Below are 19628 nucleotides of genomic sequence, written 5' to 3' on the forward strand. Positions count from 1 at the left end.
TAGGGAAAAAAGTAATGGCTGCAAATCAGGATTACAATGCCTCTAATCCCAGTTACTTAGGAGACTGAGGCAGGAGGAACAAAAATTCCAGGGCAACCAAAGCAATTTAGCAAGACCCTGTCTCAAAATTTAAAAAAAACTAAAAAAGGCTGGTGATATAACTTGGTAATAGAGCACCACTGGGTTCAATCCCAATACCCTAAAAAAGTTAACACTACAGAAAAGAAACAAAAAGTCTAATTTTTTTTAAAACTCAAAATGATTACATTATCAGTGGATACCGTTACAGCTCTAGCTTTTTCTTTGCAGTACCCATGCTATGTAAGCACTCTTGCCCTTGGATGCATATATAGTAAAATGGTAAAAATTTAGAACAGAAACTTCAGAATGACCGTTGCCTCTGGGAACAAAGGATGGAAATTGGGAAAGATACAAAAATGTTTTTCCATGATATCAGAAATGCTTTGAAATCCAATTAAACAAAAATATTCACATTTATTGCTTTTTTAGATTTGTTTTAAGATACTGGGGATTGAATTTTTGAAATTTGAAAAATTGAAAATTTCAGGGCCTCGAAAATGCTAGGCAAGTGCTCTATCTCTAAGCTCCATTCCCAGTCCAAAATTTATTTAGTCTGAGTAAAAAATACAGGTTATTTTGTGATTAGCTGTACTTTATTTTTTCTGTATTTTTATTTTTCCCAAATAAGACTTTTTTTTCTTCTCTTGATTCTCTACCACCAAAAGCTGCATTTAAAAAACTACTAAAACCCAAGCTGGCTGTGATGGTGCATGCCTGTAATTTCAGCAACTCAGGAAGCTGAGGTAGGAGGATTGCAAGTTCAAAATGAGCCTCAGCAATTTACCGAGGCCCTAAGCAACTTAGCGAGACCCTGTCCCTAGTACCAAAAAAAAAAGAAAAAAAAAAAAAAACTGAAATCCATAAAAGGAAATAATCATAGATAATGCAAGCAGCCTAAAGATAACCAAGTATTCAGTGCCTCTAATTTCAATAGCAGAAACAGTTTTCTGCACAGGCCACTTCCCTGCCTCTCTTTCTAGACAGAAGGTAGGAACTGGTTCATCTGTCTAGTTTAAGTTAACTCCCCCAGAAGAGCTAAGCTTTATCTTGTACAAACTCAAAAGGTTTGCATCTGAAACCTCTAACCATACCTTGAGCACTAACAAATAACCAAATTCTAGGATATCCTTAACCACAACAATCACTTTAATTTTTAAGACCTTTTCCCATTTATTCTATTATTTGATTCTCATAATAGTCCCATGAGGCCAATATTATCAGTACCTACATTTACAGATGACACCAGTGTACAACGTAAATAGCAGCCGGTGGTCAAAAGTCAATAACACAGTTAGGATGGCAACTCCTCAGCTTCTGAACTGAATCACCCTAACAGAGCTCCTGTGTGACAGTATTTCAGCCATGTCACATCACACCCAGAAACCAGGAGGGGCTGCACACAACACAGATTTAAATGCTTTTCTTCACTTGTGTCCCTAATCTTTCTCTCTTCTTCCAGACAGGCAGCCAAGAACAAGAGAGTTGCCACTATTAACTATTCTCTTCCAAGCAGCCACTCATGCTTCATTTTCCCTAACTCCTTCAGATAGACAGTCAAAAAGGGGAACCAATATGACCAAGGTGACACAAGATGGCCCCCCTGACACAGGAATCACTACAACAAAGAGAAAGGACATTCTCACCTTCTATACAAGTCTCCTTCCATCTTCCAAGAGTTAAGGAGAATGAAAATACCACATAAAAGCCTAGGCTACCACTCTCTATCAGTGCTGGCAAAAAGCCTTTACTTAAGGGTTTAATTAACAATTAACAACCAAAAAAAGGTAAAAGTACCAGTTTTTTAAACGGTCCCGGGCTTCCAACTGGGCTCCCACTTCAAAGCTGATTCCTCGTCTGTTAGGTGGATGCTTTGTCATTTTCAGTCATCAACAGGGCTGCCTTTATTCTCCTGAAAAAGCCAATTAAATATTTATGAAACTTAGGCAAAGTCTGCCCAGAGTGTAGCACCACTCACTACACATAAAAAAACAAACAGGCATTATTCAAAACACAAAGATCCATGAAACCCTGACAGTGCCCTTTATCATGCCTGCCCTCCTTTCAACACAGGTGTCCCTCCACTGATTCCTCCTCCTCCACCATGCCCATCACATGGTCTCTGGCACTGAGGAATTAGGAAACCTTCCCTCAGCACTGCTTATCAAGGTCTTGCCTACAAGGAGCACCCCTCAGAATGTCACAAAATAATGTTATCATGATTAAAGTCAATCAATTGCTGGCACAGCCAACAAACATTTGCTCAGTGATTATTTAGGGAAATAGTCAAGACCAAGAAACATACACTTCCTGCCCTCAAGAATCCTTCAGTTTAATGGGGGAAAACAAAAATTGACAGTAAACAAAAATAATGGTAAGCTGTAATTGCCATGAAATTTAAGAGTTACAAAGGACATCAACCTCTCCTGACACTGAGACAAGAGCTGGGCATGGTGGCACATGTCTACAGCCCCCACTAATTGGGAGGCTGAGGCAGAAGAATCCAAGTTCCTGTCTCAAAGTAATGAAAAGAGCTGGGGATGTAGCTCAATCTCAAAGTGCCTGTAGGTTCAATTCCTAGTATCAAACACATACCAAAAAAAAAAAAAAAAACATGTTGAAGTAGCTATTAAACAACCCATTCCAGCGGGCTGAATCTGGGAAATACAAACACAACTCAAACAGAAGTAGGAATGGTTAACAGTTTAATTAAGGATATTGAAACATAATAAACTGAAGCTATGTGAGCATCAGGGTTTCAAACATATATAGACCCTGAGAAAGGGAGAGTCAGAGGTTTGACTGACTTTCCTTAACACCATCCAGAAAATGATCAAAACTGGACATGTAAGTATAATCCAATCAGTAGGGTAGTCTTCATTTGAGTTTCCCTGAAATGCCACATCAAAACATCTACCTTTTATCTCTGACTTCAGGCATACCAAGTGATATTCTGATTAACAGCCTGCCCTCACAGATCATATAAAAAAGTGATGCCTAACAAGAAAGGCAGAGTGGAACGGAATGCTCAGTGAGCTGCAAGGCCCAGCCCCCATCAGAGGTAATGTAATTTAATGTAATGGGGGTCAAATGCCTGGCCTTGAATTCACAGCTCCACCCCATTTTAGCTGCATGAATTTGTATAAATTACTTAACCTCTATGAATTTGTTTCTTCTCTGTAAAATGGTGAAGGTGATCATAATACTACCCCTCTTCAAGCAGTGGGTGTGGGGCTTAAGAGAGTCAATCCATTTAAAGAGCACAATGCTGATAAAGTAAGTAGCCATTTACAACTATTGTCATAAATGAGGATATTAGATTTAAAATAACTTGGCTGAAGCTCAGGGGCTAAGTGACAGGCCCTAGAATAAAAGTCCAGATATGCCTGATTTCTGAATTAATTCTGTTTACCACACAATCTCCCGTTGGGGACCTTCCTTTAAAATTCAGGCATGAGGGCCCAGTCGTCCTAGCCACTGAGGCTGAGGCAGCTGAGCAACTTAAGGAGACCCGGTCTCAAAAAGTAAAAAGGGCTGGGGAAGTAGCTTAGTTATAAAGCACCCCTGAGTTCAATCTCTAGTACCAAAAAAAAAAAAAAAAAAATTAAAAATAATAGGCATGAGGGGAAAAGGCAGTAAATGAATGAAGATAAGCAAATTATTCCCAATGGGTTAAAAAAAAAAAGTTACTCTTGAGGTTGAATTGTCAAAAAGTTCTTCACTGTAACTCTGACCCATCTGTTTCAAGTTTCACTCTGGTATCAAACAAAACAAGATGAAACTAATCTGATTTTCTCATCCCATCATCAATCTTCCCTCCACCTCTGTATGGTGGTAGAATTTTCTGTTTGTTTTGTTTTGTTTTGTTTTGTTTTGGTGGGTGGGGAGATACCAGGGATTGAAGTCAGGGACAGGGTTTTGCTAAATTACTTAAAGCCTTGCTAAATTGCTGAGACTGGCTTTGAATTTGAGCTCCTCCTGCCTCAGTCTCCTAAATTGCCCAGGCATGCACCACCAGCAATTTCTTTTTAAATCCCACATTAGGGATGTAGCTCAGTGATAAAGCATTTGCCTAGCATGCATGAGGCCATGGGATTGATCCCCAGCAAAAAAAAAAAAAAAAATTGTAAAACTGGGTGCTGTAAACAGGACTGTAATCATAGCTATCGGGAATGCTGAGGATCTCAAATCTGAGGCCAGCCTGGGCAATTTAGAGATGCTATTTTTAAAAAAAAAGCCAAGCCCACACTTATGATCCCAGGAATTTAGGAGGCTGAGAAGGAGGATCTTAAAGTCAAACTAGCAATTTAGTGAGAAACACTGTTTCAAAATAAAAAATAAACTGGTGGTTCATGCCTGTAATCCCAATGGCTTGGGGCAAGAGGCAGAAGGATCCAGAGTTCAAAGCCAGCCTCAGTAATTTAGCGAGGAGCTTAATAAATCAGTGAGACCCAAACTGGGCTAGGGATGTAGCTCAGTAGTCGAGTGTCCCCCCCTGAATTCAATTTCCCAGTACCAAAAAATAAATAAATAAACAAACAAATAAAAAGAACTAGGGATATAGCTCATTGGTAAAGCACCCCAGAGGTTTGAAAAAAAAATTAAAGATTAGAATTTAAAAAATTAAAAATTAAAGATTAGAATTTTTAAAAAATCTGGGATGGACAGGGTGGTCCACACCTGTAATCCCAGCAGTTTTGGAGGCTGAGGCAGGAGGACTGCGGGATCCAACCCAGCATCAGCAATTTAGCAAGGCCCTAAACAACTAAGCAAAATAAAAAAAATAAAAAGGGCTAGGGGTGTGGCTCAGTGGTTAAGTGCTCCTGAGTTCAATCCCTGATATTTATAAAAATAAAGGGGAGAGGATGCTGGGGATGTAGCTCAATGGTAAAGAGCCCAACTTCAATTTGTAATACATAAAGAAAAAAAATTTTTTTTTTAATTTACAAAAATGGGGGGTTGGGGGACCAAGGATGCAACTCAGTGATAAATCACTTGCCTATAATGCCCAAGGCCCTGGGTTCAATCCCCGGTGCACCACAACAAAATAGAAGCTGAATTAAAAAAAAAAAAAAAAAAATGTCTAAGAAGTATATTTTTACCTTTTGCACTTAGTTGTAAATATAAATCATTTTAACTTATGCGTCCTTCAGGCCTTAGGTTTTCATTCCTAAAACCATGTTCAATATGGACACGAGGGAAATTTCATAAGAGAAAAAAGTCTGATGCAATCTGTATCCACACAGGATTCCACTTTAAAGACTTTGGCAGGACTTCAAATTACTCCTTTACGTTCAAATTTTCCTAAATGAAGAGCCCTAGGCTCCACAAGAGACAGAGAGCCTAGTTTATTTCATTAAATACATATTCAGTCAATGCCCCCAGCATCAATGGTAATGAAAGCATTAAATGTACGTTGCATAGCACAGTTCAAAAGGCATTTCACAAACTATAAACTAGAAGAAAATAAGACAAAAAGCTAACTTCCCTTTTTAACAAAGAATGCAAACAGAAGGAAGACAAAAAAGTCATTTCACTTAAAAATGGACAAAGTTAGAGAAGGCATGGTGGCGCACCCCAAAGTCTCTAATTCCAGCAGCTCAGGAGATTGAGGCAGAAGGATCACCAGTTTAAATCCAGCCTCAGCAACTGTGAGACACTAAGCAACTCAGTGAGACCCTGTCTTTTAAATACAAAATAGGGCTGGGGATGCGACTCAGTGGTAGAGTGCCCCTGAGTTCAATACCCAGTACCCAACCCCCCCCCAAAAAAAAGGACAAAGTTTAATAACTGATTATTATGGGGAGGAGGGGAGATACAAAGGTCTGATAAACATGTGATGTTATACCCATATAACCCACCCTAAATTAAAGGAAACGCAAATCAAAACAACATTTTTTCCATTCTCAGATTGCCTAAGATGTAAAAGTATTGTTAACAGGGCTAAGGAGAAAAGAATATGCTTATATATACTTCCACCAAAAAGCATAAACTGGAAAAGCTTTTCTACAGGCAACTTGGCACTACCTACAAAAATGCCAATACTCTTTGACCCAACAACCTCACACTATTAACTTATCTTAGATATACTCCCTCAAAGTCGGCCACATTATTTGTAAAGATGACTAATAAAAAGAGCTTTGCAATGCTGCATCCAAAATGTTTATCAAAAGGGGCCTCCTTAGGGCTCGGGCTGTAGCTCAGTGGTAAAGTGCTTGCCTCACATGTGTGAAGCACTGGGTTCGAGTCTCAGCACCACATACAAATAAATATATTGTGTGTCTATCTACAACTAATAAAAAAAAATTTTAAGTGGGCCTCATTAAAGGAATTGTGGTTCATCTACACAACAGAACATTGTACAGCTTATAAAAGCAATAGTGGCAATCTGTAAATGCTTAGATGAAGATATCTGCAATAACTGTTGTCCAGTAGAAGGACAAAGCTAAAAGGCATATACTTGTGACTAGCTATCCCATTAATATAAATAATCAAATATAGACATAAACAGAGACATTAATCTAGTCCAGCATGTGCACAAAATTACTTCCTAGAAGAAACTGAGAAACTTTTTAAGTAGTTCTGTGAAGGCTGGGGTTGTAGCTCAGTGGTAGAGATTGCCTAACATGTATGGGGCCTTGGGTTCAATTCCCAGGACCACAAAAAAATAAATAAATAAACAGACAGGAACAAAACATGAAAATTTAACTTTGCATTTTTTACTTTTCCATATTGTTAAAAAATTTCTAACCTGGGGCTAGCTAGGGTTGTGGCTCAGCGGTAGAGCACTCGCCTAGCACGTGCGAGGCGCTGGGTTTGATCCTCAGCACCACTAACAATAAATAAAATAAAGATATTGTGTCCAACTACAACTAAAAAAATATTTTTAAAAAAAATTTCTAACCTTATGAATGTACTTTCATTTTATTGTATTTTACTTGTTAGCAGGGATTCTCAGTAGTTAAGTAGCATATGTGAAGCCCCGGGTTTCATACAAGCTAAAAATTACTCTATCACTGAGCTACAACATAGTCCAGGTAGTAAGATTTTAATTTTGGATTACATGTTTATATTTCTTCACAATTTTAAAAAACGTTATTTAAATATGCAAATTTTTAATTTTTTTCTTCACTACTAGAGACTGAAGACAAGGGTGGTAACGCCACTGAGACACATCCCCAGCCCTTTTTTAAATTTTGAGACAGAAGCTAGATAATTGCCCAGGCAGAACTCAAATTTGCAATCCTTCTGCCTCAGCCTCCCAAACTGATAGATTACAGAGATTCACCACCACATGCCACTTATATACCCAGATTTTTAAATGCAGATTTCATTTTAATACTATTTTACTGGAATTTCTCAATCACTAGATAAAATAATTAACATTTCAATGGTACAGAAATGAAAACTGAAGTTCAGAGAAGAAATTAAGATACTCAAAGGCTAACAGTTTTCAAGGTCCTCCAAGGCAAGAGAAATCCCTCTTATCAAAAACAGCAGGATTATGGGGGCTGGGGTTGTGGCTCAGCTATAAAGCGCTTGCCTAGCAAGTGCAAGGCCCTGGGTTCAATCCTCAACACCACATAAATAAATAAATAAGTAAAATAAGGGTATTATGTCCAACTACAACCAAAAAATAAACATTAAAAATTAGGAAGGCACAATGACCCAGGCCTGTAATCCCAGCTACTGGGGGGCTAAGGTAGGAGTATTACCAGTTTGAGGACAGCCTGGACAACATAGTGAGAGCCATGTCAATAAAATGAAAAAATCCAGGCATGGTGGTGCACAACTGTAATCCTGACAACACAGGAAGCTGAGGGAGAAAGATCCTAAATTCAAGGGCAGTCTCAGAAATTTAGTGAAGCCCTTAAGCAATTTACTGAAATCTTGTGTGAAAATAAAAAATAAAAAAGGGCTGGGGGTGTAGCTCAGTGGTAAAGCGCTCTGGGTTCAATCCCCAGAACCAAAGAAAAAGGACTAAGGGGATAACTCAGTGGCAGAGCACTCAAGCGAAAGGCCCTGGATCCAATCCCCAGTATCAAAACAATTAATTTTTTAATTTATTTATTTTTAAATAAAAGAAAAAAAATCGAGATTTTCCCCAGAAATAGACAAACCATTTCCTCTCTCCCCTAATACCATGCTTATAATCATGCTTTTAGATATAAACAGAATTGAAATGCAGGAAGACAAAGCAAGTAGGTGTTTTTTCAATGTGTCAGAATTATATCAATGTATAAGAAGCAGAAATATTTAATTTTTCATAAAGGACAAAAGCTAACATTGTCCCAGCTGTGGAGAAACTGGAACACTGCCAGGGATCTGACGACAGCCATCTTTTTAGACTTCAGCCTGGAAGCGACAAGAATGCTGTAAAACTGCTTATAATCTTGGACTCAATCATTTCAATCTGAAGAACACAACCAGGATAAAAATAGATCATTTGTGAAAATGAAAAGAAATCCAGAGCTCTCTACATGCAATTCTAGAAAAAACTAGATATACTTCATATGTTTAAGAATAAGAAAATATTCAAATAATACTCAATACAGTAGGACTATACTGTAAACTGGGCAGATGCCTAAAAATAAATAAAATAAAGAATACTACTAACTGGAATGTGCCTGTAATTCCAGCCACTAGGAAGGCTGAGGAAAGGGATTAGTTTGAGCCCAGGAGTTAAAGGCCAGCCTGAACAATATAGTGAGACCTTGTTTGATGTCAAAAAAGGAAAAGCCAGGACTGGGGCTGTACCTCAGTGACAGAGCATTGCCTAGCATGTGTGAGGCACTGGGTTCGATCCTTAGCACCACATCAAAAAAAAATAAACAAGGGCTGGGGACATAGCTCAGTTGGTAGAGTGCTTGCTTCACATGCACAAGGCCCTGGGTTTAATCCCCAGCACCACAAAAATAAATAAATAAATAAACAAACTAGTAAAATAAAGGTAATCTGTCCATCTACAACTACAAGAAAAAAATAAAAAAAGGAAAAGCCAGGAACTGTGGCACACAACTGTAATCCCAGGAGGATAAAGGGCTGAGCCAACACAGTCAATGACTCAAATTCAGATTCTCAGCTACTACCGCAAGATTGTTTATGAGCTATCTTTTTAAACTATTTCTTTTCTTTATAATATTCCTATTAAAATGGCTAGTACAGCAGGTACAGTGGTGCATGCCTATAATGCCAGGGACTCAGGATGCTGAAGCAAGAGGTTCACAAACCACAAGTCTGAGGTCAACGTCAGCCACTTAGCAAGACCCTGTCTCAAAATACAAAATAAAAAGAGTTGGGGATACAGCTCAGTGATAGAATGCCCTTGGTTCAATCCCAGTAGCACCAAAAAAAAAAAAAAATCTAGCAGTCTAGCCAGGTGTGGTGGTGCACTCCTATAATCCCAGCGGCTTGGGAGGCTGAGGCAGGAAGATCACGAGTTCAAAGCCAGCCTCAGCAAATGCAAAGCACTAAACAACTCAGAGAGACCCTGTCTCTAAATAAAATACAAAATAGGGCTGGGGATGTGGCTCAGTGGTTTAGTGCCCCTGAATTCAATCCCTGGTACCTACCCCCCCCCCCAAAAAAAAAATGTATACCTTTTTACCTCCTAAGGTTGTGAAGAGGAAGTGAATTAATGGATGTTGAGTACTTAAGCACAGAACACACTAAATAATTTGTTTCAGTGACAGCAGCAGTGGTAAACTAGCAAAAAGGACATCAGACACAAAGGATTACAGTCAATACTATTATGAAATAGTAACAAATAGCATCCAATAAAGTAACAAACAAAAATAGCAGATCTTTAGTCCTAGGGAAGTGACAAGTTGGTTCAAGTTGTCCCAGCTCACATCAAAAGATGTAAATTAGTCCATTTTATTTGAGAGAGTAGATGAGGGTAGACAGAGGGAAGAAATAGGCCTTAAAATTCCCTGACCCTTTTTTTCTATATATTTTTTTCATTTTTGTTTTTGTTTCCCCTGACCCTCTTCCCACACCTGAAATGCTTTCTCCAAGAGCCAAGCTATTCCCTCCACAATCAAAATTCAGACAGGGGCTAGGGTTGTAGCTCAGTGGTGGAGCACTTGCCTAGCATGTGTGAGGCACTGAGTTCGATCCTCAGTATCACATAAAAATAAATAAAACAGGGGCTGGGGATGTGGCTCAAGTGGTAGCACGCTCGCCTGGCATGCGTGCGGCCCGGGTTCGATCCTCAGCACCAAATACAAAAACAAAGATGTTGTGTCTGCCGAAAACTAAAAAATAAATATTAAAATTCTCTTTCTCTTAAAAAAATAATTAATTAATTAATTAATAAAAAAAAGGTATTGTGTCCATCTACAACTAAGAAACATTTTTAATTTTTTTTTTTAATTCAGACAGATAGCAAATTCAGGTTGAGTTTACTTCTAATAAGCTACAGACAATAAGATGGTTAAAATCAATGGATCTTTCCAGAAGCAGTAAAAGGAACATGGTGTCCAGGCTTGGCTCTAGAATATTTCTGCTATATGACCTTTGGTACATTACTCAATCTCACTGAGTACTTTCAAGTTCCTTCTCGTTTTTTCAGTTTAAAGCCCAACACTGGTCATGTGCCAAGCTAGAAACACCAGCACTGCCCTTACCTCCTTCTCCCTCCCTCACCTCTTACTCTCAGTCACCATTTTGTAGTACTCAAGTCTAGGTTTCTTCTCCCATTACCTAGTTGTGGCCAAGTTGGGGCCTCACTGGTTCTAAGTCCAATTACTAGGGCAGCTCTCAACTGAGCTCCAAACTTCCAGCCACACCTTCTCCAGACCCTAAACCAATACTATCTTTAAGAGTCAACATCTTCTGAGTGCCTATTTTATGAAAGATACTAAGTGCCTTGTTGTAAACATCTCATTTATTGTCTCATATTATGTAATGAAGACTGTTATTACCATTTTGTAGATGAGAAAACTGAGGTTTAGAAAGTAAGTTGCCCAAATAGCAAAGTTAGCCATCAGTAGGACAAGGAATTTAACCCAGATTTTCTAACTCCAGTTAACTACACTTATATTGGGGCTAATCTTCTACACAACTATAACAGGGATATTTCCTTTTTTTTCCAATGGTGATGGAAATTGAACTCATGGGTATTCTTCCACTGACCTACAGTCTCAGTCCTTTTATTTTCTATTTTGAGACAAATTCTCACTAAAATGCTGAGGTTGGCCTCAAACTTGTAATCCTCCTGTTTCAGCTTCCCAAGTAGCTGGAATTATAGGCATGCAACACAATGCTCAGCTTGACACAGGAATATTTTTTTTTCCCTGGGGAGTGGGGGGTGCTAGGGATCAAATCCAGGGCCTCATGCATGCTAGGCAAGCACTCTACCCTAACCCTAACCCTAACCCTTATCTCACTACAGGGATATTTCTAAAATGTAAATCTGATCACAGAGAACACTGTAGTGTTTTATTGTGGTGGTTTGCTTGTTGGGAAATTGATGATAAAACTCAGGGTGGCACTTTACCACTGAGCTACATACCCAGTTGTTTTTATTTATTTATTTATTTTTTAAATTATTTTGAGACAGGGTCTCACTAAGTTGCTTTAGGGTCTTGTTAAATTGCTGAGGCTTGGCCTCGAATTTGTGATCCTCCTGCCTCAGCCTCCCGAGTTGCTGCGATTACAGGCATGTTCTGACAACACTCTTTTAAAACTTTAAGATACTCAATGCAGCATTAAGGCCATCAGTAAGTTAGCTGTTACAACCAAACCAAATACGGATTTAAAAAGATGGGAGATTAAAAAGAGGTAAGCAGGCAAGCTTAGCAGAGGGACAGTGGCACATACAGGTTATGAGCCAGAACTCTGAAGTGAAAATGTCCAGATTGGGATCCCAACTCCGCCATTTTCCAGTTAACTTTGCACAAGTCATTTTCTCTCAGCTTCAGAATCCTCATCTGTTAAACGGGAACAGTACAGGGACCCATTAACATATCTTCACACAAAGTTGTAAAGTTTAAAAGTTATTTATCCCAGAGCATACAATATGCTCTCAAGCTTATTATTGTTCTTTCAGCACCCACTCCTGCCACACCCAGACACCCTGAAGTTCCAACCCCCAGGACCTGACATAAATCAGCTCCTTTCTCTGCCTAGTGCTTCAGGACTGGGCACAGCCATCAGTGCCTCCCTGCGTGGTCAGCTACCCACTCCTATATTCTCCCATGGCAGTATGACCTGGCTGCTGGGTGACGGCATTCATTACTCCATACTAAAATGGCCTGAGTGATCTGAGCTGTCCTACAGGATGACCTCTTCAAGGGCTCTCCAGATCTAACAAGTAGTGTCCTTACATGGTGGTCAGCTGCTTGTTAGATTAGATAATGTAAGCTTTCTCACTAGCAAAATGGGAATAAAAAACAAGAAAGAGGTCAGTAACATCCTTTGTAGGGATTAAAGGAGCTAAGCATGTGGAAGCTTTTTGAAAAGTGCTGCCCATGGATAAATGTAGGAACTGTTATTACTCCTAGGGGGCATAGGGAGGAAGGCAAAGCACAGAGAATTTGGAATTTGAAGATTGACCACAATTCCATCCCAATGTCCTGACAAAAAGCTGTATGTTTTCTCAGTCACTGGACGCTTCAGTCTATATCTACAGTCTATTGAATACAGTCCGAAGCTCTGGAGTTTGTGGGGGTTCCTTCTGCGGGAAGTCTTAAACACACCTGTTCATACAGGATTTCTTAATGGATAGAGTCATTGCTAGATGGGATCTCCAAACACATTTTGCTGAATTTATAGCCCCTTTACTGATTATGAGGTTCTAAAAACATATAAGTTATTTAAAAGACAACTAATTAATTTCCTTATTCTTTAAAGACTATCTTTTACTCCTGGCCATTATCATTACCAGAAAATGGTTAGCACTTAGTCTTTACCATGTGCAAAATTCTTGACAAATACTTCATTGCCCCAACAATCAGAAAAGAGGGCAATAGTATGTCCTAACCCAGAAGGGAAGAAAAGAAGACTCAGAACAGATAAATTGCCCATGGTCACCTTCCTAGGTAGACGATCTGGGATTTGAGAAGCAAGACTTTCTCCAAAACCCACACTTACATGTCTTTTAAAAATGAGGCCTTTGCCAGGTGCAATAGCACACGCCTATAATCCCAGCAACTCAGGAGGCTAAGGCAGGAGGATGACATGTTTGAGGCCAGCCTCAACAATTTACCGAGGCCCTGAGCAACTTAGTAAAAAACTGTCTTAAAATAAAAAATAAAAAGGACAGAGAAGCCAGGCACGGTGGCACATGCCTGTAATCCCAGCAGCTCGGGAGGATGAGACAGGAGGATCATGAGTACAAAGCTAGTCTCAGCAAAGCTAGTACCAGGAATGGGGGGAGGGGATCAATGCCTTCAACACTACATATAATAGCTCACACCTGTTGTCCTAGTTACTTGAGAGGCTGAGGCAGGAGTATCATAGGAGTCCAGGAATTCCAAGTTAACCTAGACAATACAGTGATGAAACCCCATCTCAAATTTGATGGTGAGGGGTGGGGGGACTTTAGGACATTTGACCACTAATGATATTAAGGAAATAGTGTTAAGTTTTTGTGTGTGAAAATGAAATAAATTAAATCTACAGATACTACTAATAAGAGTTATGAATGGGGCCTGGACAGTAGTAGACTTCATGCTAAGCATGTGTGAAAGCCCTGGGTTCAACTCCAGCACCAAAACAAAGTCAAAATTTTTGTAGTAGATAGGGGTATAGTTCAGTGGTAGAATCCTTGCTTAGCAAATATGAAGCCCTGAATGTGATCCCCAGAACACCAAGGAAAATTTTTTAAAAAGAAATACAGACTAAATACCCCTGAGAAGATTTTACAAACATTTTATAAAAGGAATAAAGCAGAAGTGATAACAGTTAATACACACTTAACTTATAGACCGCCAAGCATAGATAACCCTCAAACCAGGTTTTCTTGTTCCTATTTTTTCAGATTAGGTACTGGAGAAAAAGGGTAACATTTACTGATTGATGAGGCAGTTATAAAAATACTTAAGTAAAGAAACAGGTCCAGGTAAGTGATTTGTTGTGATAGAAAAGTCAACTTCCAATGTCCATACTATAATGAGTCCCCAGAGGTTTAAGTCACATGCCTTAGACACATGTGGTCCCAGGAGAATGGCAGATGTTAGAACTCAAACTCAGAAATACTGCCTTCAAATACTGGGTCCTTATCACCATGAACCATGAAGCCTGAACCTGAAAGGCAGCCTCTTCTACTACCTTGCTGTTCTGGATGCAGATGTCTATTTCTCACATAGGTCAGGCATAACCAATTTCCTACTCATCAAAGCACTCTGGACAGCATTTATCACTCCGTGGGACTAAGAGACAGCCCAATGTGTTTGTGCCCATGAGGAAGAAATTAGTTAAAATTGTAACAGCAGAAAGTAAAATGGTGAGTGCCAGAAGCTGAGAGGAGGGGGAAATAAAGGAGTTATTATTTAATGGGTATAGAATTTCAACTTGGGGCTGGGGATATGGTTCAAGCGGTAGCGCGCTCGCCTGGCATACGGGAAGCCCGGGTTCGATCCTCAGCACCACATACAAAACAAAGATGTTGTGTCCGCCAAGAACTAAATAATAAATATTAAAAATAAATTCTCTCTCTCTCTCTCTCTCTCCCTCCCTCCCTCCCTCTCCTCTCTCTTAAAAAAAAAAAAAAAAAGAATTTCAACTTGACAAGATGAAGAATTATGGAGATGGATGTTAACAATCATAACACTATGAGCGTACTTAATACCATTGAGCTGTATATTTTAAAATGGCTATGAGCAGGCACAGCAGGGTATATCTGTAGTCCCAGCTATTCGAAAGGTTGGGGAAGGAGGATCCCAAGTTCAAGGCCAGCCTCAGCAACTGAGCAAGTTCCTACCTCATCATTAAAAATAAAACGGGGGTGGGGGGTGGGTAGTTCAGTGGCAGAGTGCTTGTCTAGCATGTATGAGACACTGGGTTCAAGTCTCAGCACCACATATCAATAAATAAAATAAAGGTCCATTGACAACTTTAAAAAAAAAAAAAAAACAGGCTGAGAATATAGCTCAGTGGTAGAGCACCAGTGTTCAATTTCCAGTATCAAAAAAGAAAAAGCACTGGAGATATATCTCAGAGGTAGAGTGCTTGCTCAGCATGCACGAGATCCTTGTTTCAATGCCCAACATCAAAAGAAAGAAAGAAAGACCCCAAAAGGTTAAGACGGTAAATTGTGTGTGTGTGTGTGTTTTATCACAATTAAAAAAAAAAAAAATTAAAGGCTGAGCTAAAGCTCAGAGGCAAAGGGTTTGCCTCACAAGGCAAAGCCATATGGGTTCAATCCCCAGAACCACAAGGAAACACACACACACACACACACACACACAAGGCAGCCTGAGTTGAGAGGATTGGACTTCTACAATCAAGGAATTTCTTTTTCTTTTGGTACTGGGGATTGAACCCAGGGGCACTTTATCACTGAACTAGCTCCCTGGCCCTTTGTTTTTTTTTTAGTTTACAACAGAGTCTTGTTAAGTTTCTAAGGGGCTCATAAATTATTGATACTGGCCTCGAACTTGAAATGCTCTTGCCTCAGCCTCCTGAGTCACTGGGATTATAGGCATGCTACAATTAAGGGATATTTGCATGGTTGAGATTCTAAGTGCTAGTTTGATTCTGTAATTTTTTTTTTTTTTTTTTTAGAGAGAGAGAGAGAGAATTTTTTTAATATTTATTTTTTTTTAGTTTTCAGAGGGCACAACATCATTGTTTGTATGTGGTGCTGAGGATCGAACCCGACGCCGCACGCATGCCAGGCGAGAGCCCTACCGCTTGCGCCACATCCCCAGCCCTTGATTCTGTAATTAAAGTGACTTATTCAAATGTCTAAAAGGAGTATGGCAACTGCAGAGAAGAGGATATGAGTGCACCTGGATTAGAGGTGAAGATACTGGGCTCTGCATATCAGCTAAAAGACCCTGGACAAGTTACTTAGTCATGTTTCCTCCTGTTAGGAGGATAATAGATCAGTTTTAAGTATTCAATGAAATCCATACGAATGCTCCAAAAATGCTAGCTACAGTTATCATTATTGTAAAATGCCCACATTTCCTGGTCAAGTTTCCACAACCTAGAAATCTCAACACCTATGCACCAGTAGAAGCAAGGAAGGCATTTCAATTCATGTAGTCATGGACCTTTTCCATGTGAAAAAGAGCCTTTTGAATATCAGATCCCCAGTAGGAAAGAGTCTAAATACTGTACACTAACCTAAAATGCTTGGGAGTCAGCCTTTAAACCCCTAGGACTATTTTCCTGATAAGGGTTTCATTTCCTGATAATGGGTTTCATTCCAGGATGGAATCATTTTAAATCCTTCCTCAGGTCCTCCTTCTTCAGAGTTCACTGATTCAAATTCCACCTCCCTTTTATACACCCACCATTTATACTTAGTGACTCATATCAGGCCCCTAAAATTTTATGGGATTTCTGTTAGCTTATTAGTTCCATTATTTGGCCAAAGAAAGCAAAGTACAGCTGAAGACCTAGGCCAGGATCTAGCAAAGTTGTCAAAGTATTATTACAAATTAAACTTTCAATATTGACTAGTTATCTGTTAGTTAAAAACCTACAGACTAGTTCCTAAGAAAGATAGGAGAGCCCCCCTTTCTCCAAGTTTATGATCTAATCAAGGACAGTGGCAAAGCACACACTTTGGTTGAAAAAATGCTTATCAAGAAAATTGTAGCCAGAAGCAGTGGTGCATGCCTGTAATCCCAGCAACTCAGGAGGCTGAGGCAAGAGGATCACCAGTTCAAAGCAAGCCTCAACAACTTAGAGAGGCCCTAAGTAATTTAGCAAAACCCTATCTCAAAATTTAACAAGATAGGGTTTTGGCTATTGGGTTGTGGCTCAGTGGTAGAGCACTCACTTAGCACATGCGAGGCCCTGGGTTCGATCCTCAGCACCACATAAAAATAAATAAAATACAGATATTTTAAAAAAAGATTAACAAAATAATGAGCTGGGGTTGTGGTTCAGTGGCAGAGTGCTTGCCTAGCACGTGTGAAGTACTGGGTTCAATTCTCAGCACCACATATAAATAAATAAAATAAAGGTCCAATAACAACTAAAAACATAAAAACCTTTTAAAAAAAATTTTTTTAATAGGAAAGGGTTAAGGATGTGGCTCAGTGTTGTTGAATGCCCCTGGGTCAAATCCCCAGTACCAAAATAAAATAAAGGACTAGAGATGTAGCTCAATGGTTAAATACCTCTGGGTTCAATCCCTGCTACCCCAAAAAATAATAATTAATTAAAATAAAATATACATTAAGTAGAAAACTTACAAGTAAACATGGCTTTATGTAATATTCAGCCTTATTGATGCAGAAGTAAATAACACTGAATGGAGAACTCAAGGCAGATTTCTTTGAGAATGTTAGGCAGTTTTGAATGAAATACAGTACAAAATTGGCAAAAGACAATGAGTCAAAAGAATGCTGAAGTTGGGTGTGATGACAAGCTCACTGTCTGAGCTAGAAAAGACACAGTGGCAGAAGTGACTTGGACAAGGGACTGACTGGCAGATTGCCCCACATACATGTGAAGGAAATCAGATTTGCTCAATGAGCTCCCAGACAAGTGGGTTTCTAAGCAAAGTACTGACAAAGACTCAAAACAGGGTAGACTTTAGAGATAATCAGTCCCTCTTTTTTTTTTTTTTTTCAAATGGGAAAACAAGGTCTAGTAGCATTAAGTAGCCTCACAATGAGTGGAAGAGTTGGGCCTAAGGCCAAATCCAGATCAAATCTGTTAGTGAAGATGATTTGACATTCATTTGAGGAATGGAGGGATTGAGGGAAGACCTGGAACACAAAAGTCTGTCATTCAGGTTTGTCCTGATTAGGCCTGGAATAGGATCACATTGGAAAAAGGCCAGGCAGGTAACAGTCAAGATGATCTAAGAAATTCAGAATGGAAAATCCCATGGAGACTTAGAATAGATGTAGACAAGTGGGTACAGAAGGAGCCATGATCCCCATCAAAAATGTTATCATCTCACCAGCACTGCCTCAAGGAGCACCCACTTAGAGACAAGCCAGCAGTCTCCATCCAAATCCAGGCACCTAGGTAGGCACAGTGAAACATGCCTGTAATCCCAGTGGCTAAAAGACTGAAGCAGGAGGATCAGGAGTTCGAAGCCAGCCTCAGTAACTTACCAAGGCTCTAAGCAACCCTGTCTCTAATAAAATACAAAAAAGGGATAGTGGCTCAGTGGTAGAGCACTTACCTGACTGACATGTGTGAGGCCTTGGGTTGGATCCTCAGCACACATGTACATAAATAAATAAATAGATAGATACATAGATAGATACATAGATAGATAAATGGGCCACTGACAGCTAAAAGCTAAATATAAAAAAACTTTAAAAAGGTCTGGGGATGTGGCTCAATGGTTATGCAGGCGCCTACCTTTATCCTGATCTTTCCCAGGCCCATTTCTAGAAGCCAGAAAACTAGGAAGGACTCCTTGAAAATTCCAACACCTGTGACTGTGGATATACACTACCTCAGATTACCTACTGGTGGTAAGATGACAGATGAATAACCAGAGAGCCAAGCTGGCCATGTAGTATTTACTATGTCAAGAATATGAGGGCTTCAGACATAGTTCAATGATGAAACATATGCACAAGACCCTGGGTACTATCAACAGCACTGCCCCCAACCCACCCCCCCAAAAAAAAAAACTGCATACACATTTTACCAAGAAATATTTATGCATTTTAACAAGATAATATCTATAGAAACCAAGAGGTTTTAGCCATGGTGCTAGCCAGATGCAGTGATATGCACCTGTAACTACTCATGAAGCTGAGGTAGGAGGATCACAGGAATTCAAGACCAGGTTGGGCATCACAGATGCCACCTCAAAAAAGGAAAGAAAAAAAAAATGTAGTTGAGTATAATTAATAGGCCTCAGAAAGGAAGAACAGCCTTTTTCAAACTTTAAGGGATGTGTATCTGGAGAAAGGAAAAAAGAAAACAATACCCCAGCACACAATTAATCACCATCTATTTTCTATTTTCACCAAGAAACCTTTAACTTTGTGTTTAAAACATTACTATTCAAGTGTAATTCAGTAACACCTGTAAATTAGAAATGCAGATACTCAGATCCCATCCTAGACCTACCAAATCAGAATCAGCATTTTAACAAGACCCCCAAGTGATTTGTATGCACATGCCAGTTTGACAAACACTGGTATAGAATACTTTAAGGGTGCACTGTAGAGCAGTACACAAATAAAGTATCAAAAGCCAAATAAAGAGACAAAGTACCTGTTCACTTTAGGTATATCATATTTTATTACATACTGCTCAGACAGACCTCCAATTTTTTAAAATAAATTTAGTACTTAGATAATGAACACATGATCTAAGTGTGGGATCTAGTTCACTTCCTGAAATAACAACTTAGTTCTAGAGCCTTCATGCACAAAAAAAAAAAAAAAAAAAAA

General features: G+C 39.2%; 1 protein-coding gene across 4 annotated transcripts in view; it reads right to left on the reverse strand.

The window, feature by feature from the left end:
• Window positions 1–1993, reverse strand: part of Phf20 (PHD finger protein 20) — a 100903-nt gene extending 98910 nt beyond the window's left edge. For 3 of the 4 annotated variants that reach the window (XM_048811034.1, XM_048811033.1, XM_015481132.2), the window contains exon 1: window positions 1876–1990. In XM_048811034.1, coding sequence (XP_048666991.1) covers window positions 1876–1958 — 83 coding nt within the window. In that variant the 5' untranslated portion in view covers window positions 1959–1990. Of the gene's footprint in view, window positions 1–1875 lie in introns of all 4 variants that reach the window. The other variant, XM_048811035.1, reaches the window with a different exon arrangement.
• Between the last annotated feature and the right edge of the window lie 17635 nt (window positions 1994–19628).

Source organism: Marmota marmota, unplaced genomic scaffold (assembly GCF_001458135.2).
Source record: "Marmota marmota marmota unplaced genomic scaffold, marMar, whole genome shotgun sequence".
In the NCBI taxonomy this organism is placed as follows: domain Eukaryota; kingdom Metazoa; phylum Chordata; class Mammalia; order Rodentia; family Sciuridae; genus Marmota; species Marmota marmota.